At 44.8% G+C, this 19,739-nt stretch overlaps 2 protein-coding genes and 1 non-coding gene across 4 annotated transcripts in view; all 3 read left to right on the forward strand.

The window, feature by feature from the left end:
- The first annotated feature begins 1,887 nt into the window (after positions 1-1,887).
- RPL37 (ribosomal protein L37) lies at positions 1,888-5,296 on the forward strand. The gene is made up of 4 exons (XM_035100784.3): positions 1,888-1,917; positions 3,458-3,593; positions 4,250-4,334; positions 5,185-5,296. Exons 1-4 carry the CDS (start codon positions 1,915-1,917, stop codon positions 5,252-5,254), a joined length of 294 nt encoding a protein of 97 aa, XP_034956675.1. The 5' UTR covers positions 1,888-1,914; the 3' UTR covers positions 5,255-5,296.
- On the forward strand, positions 5,011-5,092 carry LOC118077374 (small nucleolar RNA SNORD72). Its single transcript, XR_004691630.1, has one exon. It is a non-coding gene; the product is annotated as a small nucleolar RNA SNORD72 (small nucleolar RNA).
- Positions 5,297-11,770: 6,474 nt separating the features above from the next.
- The window catches only part of PRKAA1 (protein kinase AMP-activated catalytic subunit alpha 1), a 39,851-nt gene continuing 31,882 nt past the window's right edge, over positions 11,771-19,739 (forward strand). The window contains exon 1 of one of the 2 annotated variants that reach the window (XM_088653265.1): positions 11,771-11,937. In XM_088653265.1, coding sequence (XP_088509391.1) covers positions 11,835-11,937 — 103 coding nt within the window. In that variant the 5' untranslated portion in view covers positions 11,771-11,834. The remainder of the gene's footprint in view (positions 11,938-19,739) is intronic. The other variant, XM_035100532.3, reaches the window with a different exon arrangement.

The following is a 19,739-nucleotide window of genomic DNA, read 5'->3' on the forward strand; positions in this document are numbered from 1 at the left end:
CCTTTTGAAAATCACAGTAGTTACAATCACTTATTCCCTCCCACCCTCAACCCCAAAAATAACTGGGCAGATGCAAGCGGTTAACTGGAAGCATACTGACCTCTAGTGGCAATCTGTGTTTGTGTTGTCCACATTAAGTCAACACAATGTAACTAGCAGAGCACCAGTTGCTTGACAACAGTCCTATTTTGGCAATCTAAGGCAAGCAGCGAAACCAATAATTTTATCAATCCCTGATGTGCGCCATACACGACTTGTGGGATGTGCTTGATTTGGTGGGGCTCAGCCCTGCTGGCCTCTGCCTGCCTCCAGCAATGCAGGAGTCACCGACTGAACATGCAGGCAGGCGTTAAGTGCCACTAGTGGATTCTTGCCTGCAGCAGCCACCCAAGCCTCATTGCTGGGGCATCCACAGAATTCAAAGCTGGCTCTGCCACCATTGCATGAGGGCATCAGGCCCAATTGTTGCACCAGTTTCAGGGAAGGGGCATAGCTCTGTGGGAGAGCCTCTGCTTTAAGTGCAAAAGGTCCAAGGCTCAATCCCTGGCATTTCAAGGTAGGGCTGAGAGAGACATGCCTGAAACCCCAAACAGGCTGCTGCTAGTCAGTGCAGACAATACTGAACTAGATAAATCGCTGGTCTGAGTCTGTAAGGCAGCTTCCTCTGCTCCTATAAGTGGGGCAGTGATTTGCCTTCATCTTCCTGTCTATGTTCTGCCCCAGGAAGCACACTAGACCTCTGGTAATATGAGGCTGCCTTCTAAATGCTTTGTTGTTGTTGTTTAGTCGTTTAGTCGTGTCCGACTCTTCGTGACCCCATGGACCAGAGCACGCCAGGCACTCCTGTCTTCCACTGCCTCCTGCAGTTTGGTCAGACTCATGTTGGTACCTTCGAGAACACTGTCCAACCATCTCATCCTCTGTCGTCCCCTTCTCCTCTTCTAAATGCTTTATATATATATATATATATTTATAAAATAATAATATGCAGAGTAAAACTTTAGGCAATGTAATAGAGAAGAGGTTGTAGCAATGCATTAGAATTGGGATGTTGGGAAAGAAAGCTCCTATTTTCATCTATGAAATTAGTAGATACTGCACAACTGAAGTTGAGCCAACAAAAAAGAATTCACTTTTCAACTCTCAGGATTATGTTCAACCCTATGTATGTTCACAGAAGTCCCACTGTATTAAATGGGCTTACTCCCGAATACTGTCGCGAGCTTTCGTTTAAATTGTTCTGTAGTGTAACTGCAAAACCAGCATTTGGTAGAATCGTGATCTGTGGGTTGCCGTCTTCACATGCTTCCCTGAGAGTAAGCCTTACTGAAAACAGCAGAGTGGTAAACACGCACAGGGTAGTGCTGCAAGACGTTCTGTGCAAGAGTTTTGCAGGTGGTCCATTTATTTCATAAAATTTATACACTGCTGGGTGGGGTGAGAGAGAAAAACCACACCCCTCAAAACAGTTAAGACCAAACAATAAAATCAATTTAAAAAATTACAATAGTTTAAAAACGTACAAAAAAGTTATCGAAAACTGTGACCCATTAAAATTCACGGCAGAATTTCTAAGCGTCTGGGCCGTTTGCATTTGGATCCCCTCCCCCCAAAAATTGAATTTGCAACTCTATGTCTGCTGCCGCATCCAGGGGTTGCAGCGTAGTTACTGTAAGTTATATATACTGTAAGTTACTATTTGCAAGGGAGGCCGAGACCCCGCCCCCACTGACGTCACTTCCCCGGTCCCTAGCCCTTTCCTCGTGTCACCCTTTCCCCCTTCCGCTCCCCCTCTGCATGCTTATTCAAGGGAGCCTATTCAGCGGTTGCGCTTCCTTCGCCGGAAGCCGCGGCGAGGATATTGCGGAAGTCGGGGTGGAGCTAGCTCTCTTTCGTTGTGGCGGCTGAAGGAAGATGGTGAGTGCGAGTTTGGGGGCGGCGGAGAATCCTTTGCCATCCGTCGCCGTTGAGGGCCCTGCGGCCGAGGCCGCGTAGGGAAGCGTTTACCTGGAAACTGCTAAGGACCGGGAGCCGTGTATTTCTGCCCCGTCCCTCAGGCGTTGCGGTCGCTCAGCCGCCGGAGCCTCGAGTTCCATAGCGCGAAGAGAGCGCGGGGAGCTGCTACAAGGAGGCCCGGTTGGGCCTACCAGCGGGCTTCGTCTGTCTCTGCAACGCCACGGGTTGGTGGGGCGGAGGTTAGAGGGGGAAGCCGTGCAGAGGCCCAGGCCTGGCTCGGGTCACCTCGCAGCTCGAGCCACGGCCCGTTGTCTTGTTTCTAGCGTTGCTTTAAGGCGGGGGATGAGAGTGACCAAACGTGTGCCTGTAAAGTTCATGGGTTGCAAGTATACTGGCATGTTAGGCGTGTGTGTTTGCTCTGATTTCTGGAGTGAAAGGTGATACTGGGCTGAGAAGGATGCAGAATGCTCGTGTACTGTAAAAAAAATGAAAGCTCTTGGGTGTTTTTTAAAATATATATATATTGCATACATTATGTTGGATAGCTTAGGTGTGCGTATGTATGGGTCCCCTAATACTGATGCTTTGGCCACTATACCAGTTGGTATTAAAATGCCTAAGGGTGCCTCAGTGAACTTTGTGAATGTCCAGAAATGCTTTACAGCCGGATCCTACCCATGCATACTCAGATTAAAACCTCAGTTTCAATGGGACAGAGGCCTTGGGGTTTGCATCGCTGTAATATTTTATTGGGTTTTGTTAGTATATCGGCTGAATCAAGCACAACCATAGCAATGGAAAGGTGAATTAAAAAACAAGAAGGTAAGGGGCTTTGGGCACCTTCTGAGGGAGGCTGGCACCCCTAGTTCTTAGAGGGGTTTGAACTGCATTTAAAATTTGAAATGCATTGTCGTTTTGTATGAAAAGCATGCCTTTCATTTAATAATAAGGTAGTGCTTGGAAAACACAGAAAATTGACAGTGCCTGTAAACCCACCATAATATTTCACGTCCTTTGTATGGTTAAGCCTTCACCAATCTGGTGTCCTCCTAATTTGTCCGACTGCAACTCCTATTTCCCCCAGTCATCACAGCTGTGCTGTGCTGGTATGGGATGATGAGCATGTATATAGTGCATTTCAAGGAAACATTCAAAAAGATCCTAGTAATCCCAACAGTGGGCCAGCATTGTTTCTGTCTTGCTGGGGCAAAGACTGAGGGAAATTTTACTTTTCTGAAACTGCAAAGTGAATGGCATAGCAGAGATGGGAGTTGAATATTTTGTAGTTCACACTCTTAATATGCTGTACCAACCCAATAACTTTTGTCCTTATACTATGTATGCAAAGTACACTTGGTTTTTCTATAAAACGCTTGTTGCTCGTTAATGCTTTATCAAAGTGTAGGATTAAGATTGTTCTGCATCTGTTTATTCTAATAATATAACACTGCATATTATTATAATCGTAGCATTTGCATAAACATTTCCATTTACGTTTTAGACAAAGGGAACATCCTCCTTTGGAAAGCGTCGCAATAAGACGCACACCTTGTGCCGTCGATGTGGGTCCAAGGCCTATCATCTCCAGAAGTCCACATGCGGAAAATGTGGATATCCTGCTAAGCGCAAGAGGAAGTGTAAGTGCAGAACTTCCCAAATGCAGGAACATATCTGACTTTAACATGACTGGTTCCGTAATACCTTGCTGCTTTGAGATCCATGGTGTTGCACCATATAAATGCAAATACATACCGTAGTTTATTGTGAAAATATTTTGCCTGAGAAAAACAGTGTAGCTTTGGATTTAAGGACTGCTTGGGCAATCGGAGGTTTCATGCAGGCAAGTGACTGGGCTGAGGAAGGAGTAACAGGTTGTGCCATCCTTTTTTTGCTTTGATAGAAGCAATTTCAGTGTAGAAATTCAGGCTACCGGTACTAGCTTGAGCACACTAGTAAACTGTATGTGTGTATGTGTTTAACAGTTTTAACATATGTGGGGAACACAATTTGTTCACATTTTCTGAGATTGCTATTCATATTTTCCACCCTTGGCCTTTTCAAAGAGAGCCAGGGTAGGTAGAGTGGTTAAAGTGTAGGGACTTTATTGAAGTCAACAAGGTTTGAATCCTTACTCAAGCCATGTGTTTCACTGGTTGACATTGGGCCAATCACTATGCCTTATCTGTGAGCATCAAAATGGGCAGGAAAACCATGGAGGGAAGCTGATCTGCAGATCAAATAAACTTGCTTCTTGATTGTAATGCATCACACAATCTACTTTTTTGTATTTTAGATAACTGGAGTGCTAAGGCCAAGAGACGCAATACTACCGGAACTGGCCGTATGAGGCATCTGAAAAAGGTCTACCGCAGATTCAGGTACAGTAGTGTATCCTTGCTATTACAGATAATGTGTTCTGGAATGCAATGTGGGTTATTTAATGCAAGATCCATATGAATATATGCTGTAAGCTACCATGGTGGGTTTTTTTTTACTAGGCAAGGTATAAATATTAATAAATAATGAGTTCTAGCTAACTAGATTAATGTGCTTGTTAGTCATGTCCATTGCAACATTAATAGGTAATAAAGCAATTATATCTCTTAAATGAGATTAAGCGTCACTGAAGTCAGTGAGACTTTCTCCTTAGTGGGATTGCAGTGTAAATAGTCATAACCTGGCAGTGTATTCTAAACAAATAGCAGCCCCAATGGCTGATATGTTTCCAGCAGTGCATCTTGAAGTCCACTATACTGTTGAAAACACTACCAGGGTTTTTTAATCTTACTGCTAACCCACAAACACACATGCAATATATAATATATATAATCTTACTGCTAACCCACAAACACACATGCAGTATATAAACTGAGGATTAAAGTTACTCATCTGACAAAGTGATGCTAGTCCATGAAGATTTATGACATAATAAATTGGTTAGTCTTTAAGACTGGTCTGTGTTGCAACAAACACAGCTACCTCTCGGGGGGGGGGGGGACATTAAAGCACACTTTAAAATGTTCAACATGTTGAGAAGTGTTTGTTCATTTTTGCAGCTTATCTATGATGCTTACAAAAAACAAAAGTCTGAACATCTGAGTTCATAAGTGATTTCATTTTTTAACTGAGATAAGCTGATGAAAAAGAACACTAAAATCAGTTAAATGGATACGTGCACTCTAGAACAATTGTAGTAATCACTAACTCCACTTCATCTTGTATACACAGGAATGGATTCCGTGAAGGAACAGCGCCAAAGCCCAAGAGAGCTGCTGTTGCAGCATCCAGCTCATCTTAAGGACTCAAATGTCTTTTTAAAATAAATGGCCTGAACTGCGAAGAACGCTTGTCATCTTTACATGTTCCTCAGTACCTCCTCTTCCACATTGAGACCTTTGTTCAAGCTTGGTTGTTCAGATAGTTCCTGATGGAATTAATCTGAAATTTGATGAGATAAATATATAAAATCTCATGTTCAAATATACAAAACTTTTTTTTTCCAAAAAAAAACACCCAAAACCTTAGTACTGGTTGTGTGAAGCTTCATTTTGGTGGTATGGTACAGTTGGATATGTTGAAGATGTGTCGTGAGAAAACTTGCTCCAGAAATTTATAACATAAAGAATAGGTTTTATTGGAGTGTCCACAACTAGCTTTGTATATTCACATATAGAAGATTGTAATTTAGGCTGTAATCCTTAAAGTTACTTTGTATAATTCTCCACCTGCTCCCAAGCAGTCCCAATACTGCACCAAAATGAAATTGTTCCAGGAATGTTCTGAAGTGCAATACTGCATAAAGAAGATCGCAACTGTACAGTGGTACCTCTGGTTAAGAACTTACAGTAATACCTTCCGGAGGTCCGTTCTTAACCTGAAACTGTTCTTAACCTGAAGCACCACTTTAGCTAATGGGGCCTCCTGCTGCCGCCGCACCACCAGAGCACAATTTCTGTTCTCATCCTGAAGCAAAGTTCTTAACCTGAGGTACTATTTCTGGTTTAGCGGAGTTTGTAACCTGAAGCATTTGTAACCCGAGGTACCACTGTACTTTAATGTGGTTAGCATTAACCACAGAGTTTCGAGTAAACAAAAACTCCAAACTGCATAGGAAAAAAATGCAAATATTTACTAAGGTTCTTGTTTCCTTGAGCACTTGTTTTATCACTTTGCTTTGTTGGTCTTTACTACAAGCATTGCTTTATTGTTGCAAAGGGGAAGGACTTGATTTGACAAACATCTCATCATTTTGGGCTTACCTTCAAAATAGCCATGTCAGGTTTCACTTTACTTATGATTATATCTACCGAGGTCTTGCCTGAGGTTTGAAATTGGCACATCAAGTAGGGGCTTTCACACCTGAAATTTATTGAGACATTCCTCTGCAAGTTCACTAGTAAAACGATACTAGGAACAGCTTCATTTTGGTTTAATACAGGTGGAGTTGCCTTGTAGTCTTGACCTAAACCATCATACATTTTAGCCTGTACAAGTATTTATTACAATTCAAATGTTGAATTTGCCAGAGGGCATGTGCCCTTTATACTGCTGAGTTGCCAGTATATGGTGAATTAAAATAAGGCATATTATGAGATACTCAGTGTTGGGTATCCTTGCTGTGGCGGCGTAGACCCTTTGAAATCAAAATACTTGAGTGTCAGAGATTCTACTACAAGTATGACTAACACTGGATATCACCTGTATATGCATTTAATATACAGTTGTCCATTGTAAGGGGAAAGGTCCAATAAAGTAAGGATTGTGCTATGTATGATAGTATTACATGGCCAAAGTTTGGAGGCACATGGGCAAACGAGCATTGACTTCTTTGCTATCTCCATACAGTCGTACCTCGGGTTACGAACAACCCGGGTTACGAACTTCGCAAACCCGGAAGTATTTTCACCGCGTGCGCAAAAGCGCCGTGCGCCTTTGCGCATGCGCAAAGCAGCGGTTCGGGCCCTTTTCGGGTTACGAACTGCGACCCGGAACGGATCACGTTCGTAACCCAAGGTACCACTGTATTGGTCTCCAACACACAAACCCAATATAGCACAACATAGCTTTGGGCAAAAAAATTAGGTTTGCAGGGCAGGTTGCTCTGAGCCAGTATTGCTGTAGTTAATACTAAGCACTATATAAACAAGAAATGCTATATTCTCTAATGTACAGAACCAGATTTTTGATAGCTTCAAGAACAACTTTTTAAAAATTTCAGCATAACTGGGACTTTGCACATTCAACAACTGGACTGTAGAGCTTAAAAGCAACACTTAAAGAAAAGTAGCAAAATGCATATTTCTCCGTAATTATGGATGACCTAGATCAGGCATCCCCCAACTTCAGCCCTCCAGATGTTTTGGACTACAATTCCCATCTTCCCCAACCACTGGTCATGTTAGCTAGGGATCATGGGAGTTGTAGGCCAAAACATCTGGAGGGCCGCAGGTTGGGGATGCCTGTTCTAGATCATTTGTTGGTATAAGATCTGACAGTGTCTGGTCATTGGTAGACACAGTGGAGTAGGGCCTTGGTGAGATCTGCTCTGTAACGTATGCCATCTGGGATCAAATTCTGCCATAGCTCAGAGGGAGTCTGCATGTTTTGCACACAGGACACATATGGTTCTAGTCCGAAAGCCTGGAAAGCTGCTGCTAGTCAGTGCAGGCAGTACTGATCTCTGTCAACCAATGGTCTGATTGATGCTCCAGTTAATGCTTAGGCGTGTAAAAGATGAGTTTGAGCATAATTGGGAGGAGAGACCACAGTTCAGCAGCAAATGCATTCTTTTCAGTGGAGTTGTAAATCGGATGCAGAGGGTCCCATCCAGCAGCCATTTTCGCAGAGACAATCTCCCACCACCTGCATGCAGCTCAATGGAGGTGTGTGCACTTGTTATTGGGATACTCCCAGTATTTTGTGATTCACTATGTGCCTTCACCACATACCACTGCAGCAGTTATTTTGTCAGTAGTCATGTCCCACACCGCAGAAACTTTTTAAGAAATTCTAGATGTATGCACAGACCAAAAGGCTGGGAAGCCCATCCTATGAACTTAGAGAGTGTCTGCTAGATTGTGAAGATGCACAGATCTAGGTAAGGCCATGGGTTGTCTCAATACCCGGCACCTTTGTACATTCTAGTTACATATGTCTTGAATCCACATTCCTAGTTCCATCCCTTGCACCTTTACGAAGGAGGACTACTGCCAGAACTGGAGTAAATACTTCGATTTCATGAGTTGAATTTGATGAGGTGGCTGCTATTTTGTTATAGGCATGGGTAAATCGTAGCCTGTGATTTGCCAGACCCTGTGATTTGATAGTTCTTTCCAGAGAATGTTATCTCTTGTTGCAGTGCGGAGTACTGCGCTAATGCACGTTTGGCATATTAATGCTGCAATCCTATGCACGCACACTTGAAACATCTACCTTTTAATACAAGGCAACATATTTTTGAGTAACCTTGGAGGGCTTCCAGCCTCTCTGTGTGAAATAGTGGGTGTGTTTTTATAATGGAAGAGAAGGAGAACTGTGAGTCAGCCTTTCTTCCGCCTATTGCGCCTCCCTTGATCTGGCCCTTGGCCAAGTTCATTTCTGAAGAGAGAATCTCTTCTGTGTGTGTCTGTGTTTGAGCTATTCTGGAGTACATTTAGTAACTTTAAAACTGATTACTGCCCTGTATTTTAATCTTGGCATGGCCTGCAAAAATGAGATGGGTAAATATTTTCCTATCTGCCAGGAAAAGTTTGAACATGTTTGAACCAGTGGTCAACACCACCTGTCTAAAGAGGATAACAAGGAGGGATCCAGTCTAACCTCTCTTGGGAGGGAATTCCACAATATTGGAGCAGACACTACCACCCAGGCCTCCAGCTCACCTCACTCGATGACAGTGGGGGCAGAGCACGTCCAGAATGGTTAGGAGCCAGTGGGCAGCCTTATTCACCATGAATCTGCCTAATCCAGGGGTTCCCAACAAAATTTTATCGAGGACCCCTCATCGAGCCGCTATTGTGACAAGGACCCCCATTAATTCCTAATCCTAAAATTAAAAAGTGAGAGCCAAATTAAGAGTCTTTTTATATTTATACGTTTTTTACAGTTACAACAGAGTACTCCATCAGTATACAGTTAGTTTTAATTTTCAGTTCTTAATGAGATGGGTTAAATCTGTCCTTTGAGTCCATTATTTCTGAAATATTAGGTTCCAAACTTGAAACTTTCACTCTGAAATCCGACTGCATGTCGAGCCGATTCCTATATTTGTTTTTCATGAAGCACATGGAAGAAAATGCTTGCTCACACCGATATGTGGTTGCAAATGGAAGGATCTTTTTCATTGCCTTATCTCCAAGTTTCTGGTTTACAAACACTACTGTTTTGCAAAGAGGCAGCGCACGCCAGGGAGGAGGGAGGGGAATGGAGAAGACAGGGTACCTGCAAATGAAGCCGACGCGCGCAAAGCATCTTGGGGAGGTGAGCGTTAGTAGAATGCATGCGCTGCCTCTTTACCTAGAATCATAGAATCCTAGAGTTGGAAGAGACCACAAGGGCCATCCAGTCCAACCCCCCTGCCAAGCAGGAAACACCACCAAAGCATTCTTGACAGATGGCTGTCAGGCCGTCAAGCCTCTGCTTAAAGACCTCCAAAGAAGGAGATTCCACCACACTCCTTGGCAGCAAATTCCACTGTCAAACAGCTCTTACTGTCAGGAAGTTCTTCTTAATGTTGAGGTGGAATCTTCTTTCTTGTAGTTTGAATCCATTGCTCCGTGTCCGCTTCTCTGGAGCAGCAGAAAACAACCTTTCTCCCTCCTCTATATGACATCCTTTTCTATATTTGAACATGGCTATCATATCACCCCTTGACCTTCTCTTCCCCAGCCTAAACATACCCAGCCCCCTAAGCCGTTCCTCATAAGGCATCATTTCCATTTCCATTTTGGTTGCCCTCTTCTGGACACGTTCCAGCTTGTCAGTATCCTTCTTGAACTGTGGTGCCCAGAACTGGACACAGTACTCCAGGTGAGGTCTGACCAGAGCAGAATAAAGGGATAAGATTACTTCCCATGATCTAGATGCTATACCCCTATTGATGCAACAAAGAATTGCATTGGCTTTTTTAGCTGCTGCATCACACTGTTGACTCATGTCAAGTTTGTGGTCTACCAAGACTTCTAGATCCTTTTCACATGTACTGCTCTCAAGCCAGGTGTCTCCCATCCTGTATTTGCAAAACAGTAGTGTTTGTAAAGCGCCACCTAACGGCATACAGCAGACCTACTGCCTCTATCTAATTCTAGTTTTGCGCTAGACTCTGCTCATGCAGGAGGCGGCCAAAACAAAAAAATCTGTTATCATACAAAATATATTTAATATATTTTTTATTCTAATAGCATCTTGCGGACCCCTCTGGCATAGCTCGCGGACCCCTGGGGGTCCCCGGACCACCTGTTGGGAACCACTGGCCTAATCCACTTTGAAAGCCATGCAAGGTGGTGGCGCTGAACCCACCCATGAGGGAAGGTAAGGGAACTGCCTCGGGGAGCAGGAGTCACTGGGGCAGCAGATTCAGCCTCCAAGGAATGTAGATCTTGGTCCTGATGTAGATCTTCACTCCCCACTTCTTCCCTGGCACAGGGTGGGAGAGGGACATTACTTTACGGTTTGACTCGGGAGCCAAGATATTTTGGGCCAGCCCTGCCATCACTATATTCTGTGGGAGCGAGTCCCATAGGGCAACGTGCTGCACAAAAGGAGTGGATTTATTGTGGTCTTTTAGTTGTGTGTGTGCTGAAGCAGACTATATATATGCAGACATATATTTATCATAGAATTGGAAGGGATATCAAGGGTCATCTAGTCCAGGGATCTCAAGTAGATCATAAACGACAGAAGGCAATTATATGCCTTTCCCCACCGCCATGGACTCAAGTTGGTTCATAGCCCAGGAACCGAATTGTTGAGCTTAATTAAAAGGCTTGGGATCCAAACAGCATCTACCTCTGAAACAAGTCCCCTTGAACTCAACCAGGCTCACTCCAGGGCAGGGATCCCCAAACTCGGTCATCCAGATTTTTTGGACTACAACTCCCATCATCCCTAACTAACAGGAACAACGGTCAGGGATGATGGGAATTGTAGTCCCAAAACAGCTTGAGGGCAGAGTTTGGGGATGCCTGTCCTAGGGTCTAGAAGCAAGGCTTTCTGTCCTTTCCCAATTTCCCAAACAGGAAATTACATACCCTCCAACATTTCAACGATGATAATAGGGATTTCCCATTCCATAATGATAATTATACTATTTATCCCCACCACCACATCTTACTGGGTTGCCCCAGCCACTCTGGGCAGATCCAACATATATAAAAAAAACATAATAAAACTTTACAAAAAACAACAACAACCCTTCCCTATAAAGGATTGCCATCAGACGGATAACATCTCCAACATTTCCTCCAACATTTCTCCAATGAAAATAGGGACATCCCAAGGAAAAGCGGGACGTTCAGGGATCCTATCAGAAACCGGGGCGGCTTTTCTAAATCGGGGACGTCCCTGGAAAATGGGGACATTTAGAGAGTCTGGGATTATTTGGAATAATGATCCCCCAAGGCCTGCCTATATCTCCCCACCTGCCTCCCGCCCCTGGTCTCCGAAAAGCGGGGTAAAAGCAAGAAGTCGCGCAGTCTCGCTTCTAGGCTTTCGAGGCGGGCGGGCGCTTGTGTGGTTGAACCTCCTTCGCAGCCCGCACAGCCTCGCCTGAGCTCCTCTCTCTCTCTCTCTCTCTCTCCCCTCCTATTGGCGAGGAGGGAGGGCACCGGGCCGCCTCGCTCCCCCGCTCCCTTGTGCGCAGGCTCGGCTCTCGGCGCAAGATGGCGGCGGCGGATAAACAGAAACATGAGCACGGGCGGGTGAAGATAGGGCACTACATCTTGGGGGACACGCTGGGCGTGGGCACCTTCGGCAAAGTCAAGGGTGAGCGCGGGGCAGGGAGGGCGGAGGCGGCAGCGGAATGGACCCCGTTCCCAGATCATTTGGGGTTAGGGTGGCGGTGGAAAGGGGTTGTGTCCTTTCCACCCCAAAGGCTCTGAGGGGCAATGCTGGCGCCTTTTCCTAATGGGGAGAATTTCGGGGGTGGGTGGGAGAGGCGATGATGGGAGGGGCGTTGCTTAGTAACCTGGGGAGGGGTTGCATCAGTGGTAGCTTTGCACCCCCCCAAGTTTTGCAAAACGGGGATCGTTTTTTTTAGGGGGCGGGAGGTAGGGAAGAAGGTAGGCTGGTTGCACCTTTCGGTCTTCCAGCTAAATATCAGGATTGGCTGTGAAAACACTCCCTCCCCCCCCCCGCAAAAAAAAAAATCTACCTGCAAAACTTCCCAGCAACCCATATCTTATGGCTCTGCTAATGCAAGATATCCGGATGCAAGTTCACTTCTATGGAAGGGAGGGTGTAGGATTGCAAGGCTTAACCCGGCAGGGCAGCCCCAAACCTGTGCATGTTTACTCTGAGGTAAGAGCTCAGTCAGTTCAGTGAGGCTCTGCTCCCAGAGGTTGGGATTTTTTTCCCTGACAACCTGATCCTTAACAAACTTACTCGCTCAGGACACAAGGTCCCATTGAATTCATTTGGATTTCTGGGTTGCAGCCAGCCTTGCAGTTGCAATCCACTGCACTTTCTAGACGGAAGTAAGCCCAACTGACTCCCATATCACTTACTTCCAAGAAGTGGTATGTGCATTTATGGCTTGGATGACTCACAGGAGTGACAGTTTGTGTTTTTTCCAAATTACAGTAGTTGATGTGGAGCAAAAGTGTGTAGTTTTGTTAAGACTTCAGACTTCTTTTCTGTTACTGTCACCTTGCAATCCCTCCTGCTGCTTGCAGCCAGGGCTAAGTTCCTTGTTCTTGCCCTAACCAGTTTCAACCAGTCCAGGGCTGCATGCCCCCCCCCCAATTCCCCATAAGCAGATTTTGCTGAGATCTGTCCTGAAAGTGATATGTTACAATAAGAGTGTTGGTTAAATATGGTCAGGTAGAGAATTGTGCTCTGTCTGGAAAACTTTGCAGCAGTAATCAACAGTCTAAATTCTTTCTAAAAAGAACAGCCTAGTTATGAGTACAAAAGCCGAGGTGATTGATGTGTATACCGTACATGGAATCTCAAGTTCATGGTGTTCTTACTAAAAGCTGGCAAGGGTGGAATTTGTTTCTCTGTTACTTCTTGCCAAAAGAAAATATCCCTCTAAAAATCACCATTGGAGATATTGCTAATGGGGTCTTGGATCTTACAAGCCAATCATGTTTACTTAGATGCAAGTCTCAGGGGCTTCACAAAAGAAATGACTTGGAGGAATAAAACAACACAGATACCACAGTAATTAACTTAGCATCATAAAACAATTACTGTACACACATTAAAATAATAAAGACAAGGTAGGTAGTTGTACATTTAAAACTAGCTGGAATAAATGAGGATTTGGTTTGTCTTCAGAATCCTAATAGTTTTGTAGTCTGGCAGACTCTCTTTGGGAACATATTCTAAAATGATGGTGTTGCCAGAAAGTCTCCATCCTCATCACCCACTTGTAACAATTAGACAATGATTTGGCCCTTAGGATTGTACTTCAGACTCCTTCGCTCCATCCTTGCATGCTTCAGTTCCCTCCCTTGCTTCCCGGTTCCTGCTTTCAGCCAGGCGAGCTGGAAGTTATAGTTTTCCTGAACCAGGAAGTGAGGGAGGGGATCCGGAACATAGGAGTGGGAGTCTGATCCCAAGAAATGACCCCAAGAGCCAGAACATGGTTGGTTGTGCATCAAGCTGATGGGTTAACCCAGGCATCGCTTTATTTTGATAAAAATTAACTTTGTTGCATCACATTCCTCTTTCTTCAAATTGTGGGTGGAGTGATTTGCTTCCTTCCTCAAGGGTGTGTTCAAGTGGAAACATGGAGAGATTCTCTTCCTATAAAGCTAATCAGAGGATGTTTTGTTGTCCCTTGATAGCTTTTCATAAAATGTTACCTCTGGAATTTTGACTGTCAAGGTAGCTTTCTGTACTGCTTGTTGGCTTGGGCTGGTCCTTATTTAACCTCCCGTTAGGATGATACCTGGAGCAGTGCTCCTCCTGAAGCTCATATGGGGGGAAAACGTTTCCTCAAATATAGTGGCCCTGCTGATTTCATGCTCTGAAGGTAATCGGAGCTAGGATCTTGAATTAGTCAAAGTGTACTAAAGGTAAAGGACCCCTGGCAGTTAAGTCCAGTTGTGGACGACTCTGGTGTTGCAGCGCTCATCTTGCTTTACTGGCCAAGGGAGGCGGCATTTGTCTGCAGACAGTTTTTCTGGGTCATGCGGCCAGCATGACTAAGCCGCTTCTGGCGAAACCAGAGCAGCGCACGGAAATGCCGTTTACCTTCCCGCTGGAGCGGGATTTATCTACGTATTTATCTACGTACTTGCACTTTGATGTGCTTTCGAACTGCCAGGTTGGCAGGAGCTGGGACTGAGCAACGGGAGCTCACCCTGTCACGGGGATTCGAACTGCCTGCCTTCCAATCAGCAAGTCCAAGAGGCTCATTGGTTTAGACCACAGCGCCACCCGCGTCCCTGTCAAAGTGCATATGAACCAAAGTGATAATCGCCAGGTTCATACATAAATTTAAACCATGATTAAGCTTAACTATGGCTTAAAGCATGCTGGTGTTCATAGGGGGAAAAAATTGCTGCCTTTTCATTCCTCCGCTGCTCCTGTGCTGTCAAGAATTAAGCAATGTCTTGGGTTAATGTGTCCAAACCCAGGGTCATGGTTTGTTTGACAGAGACTAACCATGTGCTTCGGTTCAGACTTCTAAGCCAAACAGTGGAATACTCTCAGTTGCATGGCAACCACAAGGTTAGCTATATTTAAAAGTGATGTGCTAACGAGAGCAATGTGTCTTCTTTGCATGATTCCGGCAGGCAATTGGATGGTAGAATTTTGTATCTGTTTGCACCTCGGTTTCAGAGCACTACCTCTACAGGAATAGATCTTGGAGGTTGCAAGAGCATAAGTGACTGTGGCAAACCATTTTCTTCAGGGAATGGTGGCAGACTGCTTACCAGATTCAACTGAATAAATCTTGCACAATTGCACATTAAAGATTTGTTTGCATTAGTAAGTAGCTGTGATCTGTTGGCACCTACTATCTGACAAGAAGAGCTTTCCACACAGCAGATGATCACTCTTCATTTGCAGGGACAATGTAGAGGAAGATACTCTCCGCTGTTTGTCCAAATGTTCTGTTCTTGAAAAAGATAAGGTGCAGATACCTTTTCCAACTGCTTGCTAAAATGACTTATTGACCTACTCTGCAAAAGGTTCTGCATGTATTTGCAAGCAGCGTTAACAAGCAGTTACTGGATCTTCTTACTGTTGCTAAATTGCACAGAAATATTCAAAACAGTAGTTTGCTCTTTCTTATGTTTGATTTTTGGACTTGATAGTAAACTTTGAACTGGTACTGTTTTGTCGCTGACTGTTTTGACTGGCTTTCTAGTCTGTCTGACAAAGTTCTGTGTCACTTGTTCAGAATGCATTGGCCAAATAAATGGCATTGCCTAATTTGGACCCGTGTACTAGAGTGGAATACTTTGTAATCAGTGCTGTGCTAACAGAATAGTAGACATTAAGACTGTATAATGTGTATCAACCAAGTTTAGGAGCTAATGAATTGTGATTTTCTAGAGGACCTTGTAAGGCAATTGCTAAAAGTAATAATTGTGATGGATTAGGTGATTATCGAGGATGAACATAAAATCAAAGTCCTAGCCCAGGTTGTTCCTTTCCTTTCTCATTCAGTACTTGCTGTGTAACTGCAATGTGCTCTAGCTACTCTAGTCAACAAGGCCTTGCAGCTTGAACCTCCCATGCACATTTATGTAGAAATTTGGAGACGTTTGATGACACTTATTTCCAAGAAGGTGTGCATAGGGTTGCAGACTTTGAATAGCGTTTTGCAACCTATTTTCAGTCTTTTCATGAAGTTACTCAAAGCAGGTATCCATTTGTATTCCGGATATACGCAGGTGGGATTAGTTCGATCCCATTAATAAGTCAAATAATTGGCAGACCTGTTTTAAAACAAACAGAACTGGAACAATGTCTGTAACATGCCCGCCTTGTAGCATTTTAAAATTTATTTTAAAGGTGGTATAAGCTGTTAATGCAAACCTCAGTGGAGAAATTATCTCTCTTGCAGCAATTGCTCTGTGGGCAATTCTAAGAAATATATTAAGCATCTGCTGTTTTGCTTGCTGCTGTCTGAGACAGGATTTTCAGTCGGATGAATCACTAAATGTACGAATCAAAATGCCAATTTCTAATGCTGTTCCAGCATCTCTGACTAATACTAGCAGAGCTGAGTTGACATAAGAGGGGAGAATGTTGGTGCGGTAATAACTGAGTCAGGGGCAAGTTGTTAGTCCTCTTGTGTAAAGGATCACTGAGGGGGCCTTTCCAAAATGTAAGTGTGTGTTGGGGTCATGCATACATGTATGTATTTGTGGAACTTTTTACCCCATCTTTTCCAGCAGGCTTTCAAGCATTTTTATTTTGGGGCTTGAACAGTTGATGGAATCAGAATCATCACGTGACTATTTGGATAGCATGCAGCAGATGCTTTGTTCTTTTCCTGTGTATCTTCACAGGAAATTGCAGCCCAATTACATCTAGGTGAAGTCTTGTTCCGTGTTGCAAAAAAATAAAGCAGTTATTGGCAAGGAAATACTTTTCTTTCACATTGCACAACTGTTTTAATTCAGGTCTTCCCTCAAATGAGAATTTCACTGTCAACCCAGCCCATGTTAATTAGAGCTTGGCAATTACTTAAATTCTTTGGCCCAAAACTAAATCTTTAGGAGCACTGAGCACCTTCAGGGAGGTGTTCAGGGAGTTTTCAGTCCTGTTGGGCTTTGCATGACAGTTGTATAGCACTACATTCGCTTACAGTCTTAGAAACTTGGATAGAGAATTATTCGCCACATGGCTCCTGGAACCTTGGTTACAGGCGCAAAAACAGAAAGTTTCGTCGCCATCTTGTCCTTTTTACAAGAGTAACTCGCGCCGTGGCAGGGAAGCGGTACTTCACTGCGCCGCAGTGTTCCTACTTTGGAGTTGGCAGGGAGGCGTTTTTCCTCCCATGCCCTCAGTGGCAGCGGTGGCAATTTTATTATCGAGTCTCAGTCGCCATACACGGCAACAAGACTTTTGGAAGTGCTCACATTCTGACAATTGCCCGTTGCAAAACGTGCTAGCTAATTTCGAGTGCTTATGTTTAGTAAGAGCTAGAGACCTTCAAGAGCTATGTGGTTCGGCAGGAAGGGCCACATTTCAGCGGCAGAACATCTGCTTTGCATGCAGAAGAACCCAGCATCTCTAGGTAGGAGAGACCCCCCAGTCTGAAACCCTGGAAAGTCTATGCTGATCGCTATAGACAATATTGAGCTAGATCAGGCATAGGCAAACTCGGCCCTCCAGATGTTTTGGGACTACAACTCCCATCATCCCTGACCACTGGTCCTGTTAGCTAGGGATGATGGGAGTTGTAGTCCCGAAACATCTGGACGGCCGAGTTTGCCTATGCTTGAGCTAGATGGACAAATGATCTGACTTGCTATGGCAACTTCCTGTGTTCCTAACAGCCTTAGAACATAACAGGTAATATAGTCTTTCTGTTTTAAAACAAGATCATCTTCTTCCAGAGTCTATTATTTTCTGTTCTGTACTCCATATCGGAGGTGGCCAGCTTAAAGTCTGCAGGCCATAAAGTGCCCGGAATAACTTTATGAGGCTCCCAGCAGTCCTGCCAAATTTGATTCAAGGTGTGGTTTAAGGTCCATTTCTCTCTCTCTCTCTCTCTCTCTCTCTCAGAAAAAGGAGCAATGCTCAGTTAAGACAAGGGACAGCAGCAGATCTACTTGGTGAGCAGAGCTTTGGGGAGGGACTTTTGTTCCTTTGCAGTCCTGTTCATGATCTCTCAGTAGGGTGTCTGCATTAGGTTCCTGTGAAGTTACTTCTCGTTTTGCTCAAGACCCCTACCATATGCGTTTCGGGTTGTGTTGTTTGACCCCCGTGCTCTAGGGTAGCACAACCCCTGAGAGTTTGGATGGAAGTTGCCCATCTCCGCTCCGTCCCCTCTATACTAAGAGCGATTTCAGTTCTCGGAATAATGGTCCTTACGTGATACCATCCACATCCAAGAGGGAAGTGTCAGCAGGTTTGGGGAGCCCTGAGATTTGCAGAAGTACACGTCTGGGTTGGGGAAAGGGGCCCTGTGTGGTTCGAATGTGCTCAGTGGACATGGAATACTGACTAATTATATGGGGCAGGGTGAAAAAAAATGGGAGGAAGGGGAATAGAGTAGAACAGGGGTGTCAAACTCAAATTCATCGGGGGCCGCATCAGCAGTTTGGTCACCCTCAAAGGGCCGGTTGTATCTGTAGGACTATGTGTCCACTCTTTATTATCATAAATTATTGTCACTGCATTCAATTATTACTGTTTTTGTAATAATGTAAGTAATAACTAGCTCTGAAAGCAGAAACATGGTCAGAATAATGGCAAGTAGATATTCAAATGTACAATTATTGTACAATTTATTGAAAAATGATTTTTGGTAACTGCACTGGGTGGTGGAGGCTCGCTAGGGTTTCATGCAGGACCTTTGCAGAGCTACTAGTACCTGGAGATGCTGGGGTCCTTCTGCATGCAGGACAGATGTTCTGCCAGTGAGCCACCACCCTTCACCCAAGGGACTGGCTGAGGTTGACTCACTGGAGCTGCTCTCCTGGTTCCAGGGTTTAAGGGCCAGAAGTATAAAGCAGCATCCTATGTTTGCAAGGAGAGGGAGAGGGAGGGGAGGGGAGGGGAGGGGAGGAAGGAAGGAAGGAAGGAAGGAAGGAAGGAAGAAAAGAGGGAGTGGGAGGGAGGAAGGAAGGAAAGAGGGGAGAGAAAGAAGAGTAGGAAATAAGGAAGGGAATAAAGAAGGAAAGAAAAAGAAAGAGGGAGAGAAGACGGAAAGGAAGAAAGAAGGAAGGAAGTAGAGGGAAAGAAAGAATAAGAATGAGGGAGAGGAAGAAAGATGGGAAGGACGGAAGGAAGAAAGGAAGGAAGTAAGGAAGAAAGAAAGAAAGAAAAAGAAAAGAGGGAGCAGGAGGGAGAGAGGAAGGAAAGAGGTGAGAGAAAGAAGAGTAGGAAAGAAGGAATAAAGAAGGAAAGAAAAAGAAAGATGGAGAGAAGACAGAGATAAAGAAGGAAGGAACGAAGGAGAGGGAAAGAAAGAATAAGAACGAGAGAGAGGAAGAAAGAAAGGGAAGGGGGGGTCGCTGCCTTGATTCAGCGCCAGAAAAGAACGCGAAGGGACCCAGGGGCAAAAAGCATTTCCCGTGCAGTGTGAGGCAGCGGGTGTCCGTTTTAGGAGAAGTGCGTAAAGCCGTTTTAGGAGAAGTGCGTAAAGTTGCACATTCGTGAGGCTGAGCCGCTGCTGAGCTCACGTTCATGAGCAGGAGGAGGAGGTGAGGCAAGAGGAGGCAGAGGCGGAGGCTTGCCGGGTCGGTGCCCGGCAGCGCCGTGCGGAGAGTCCCGAGCCTCTGGGACGCAGCAGTGCTCTGTAGCACTTTGAATCCTCCTCCTCCTCCTCCTCCACGTGGCGCTGCTGGGTGATTTGTCTGTGCTTCAGCAGCAGCAGCCGTTTCCAGGCGCCGAGCCGTGGCAGGAGGAGGAGGATTCAAAGTGCTACAGAG

Source organism: Zootoca vivipara, chromosome 10 (assembly GCF_965207765.1).
Source record: "Zootoca vivipara chromosome 10, rZooViv2.hap1.1, whole genome shotgun sequence".
NCBI lineage: Eukaryota > Metazoa > Chordata > Lepidosauria > Squamata > Lacertidae > Zootoca > Zootoca vivipara.

Bases quoted from the DNA above. Each gene is read 5' to 3' on its own strand.
- RPL37 (XM_035100784.3), top strand. The intron at 3,594-4,249 runs GTAAGTGCAGAA...TTTGTATTTTAG, and splicing joins TGCTAAGCGCAAGAGGAAGT to ATAACTGGAGTGCTAAGGCC. The intron at 4,335-5,184 runs GTACAGTAGTGT...TTGTATACACAG, and splicing joins AAGGTCTACCGCAGATTCAG to GAATGGATTCCGTGAAGGAA.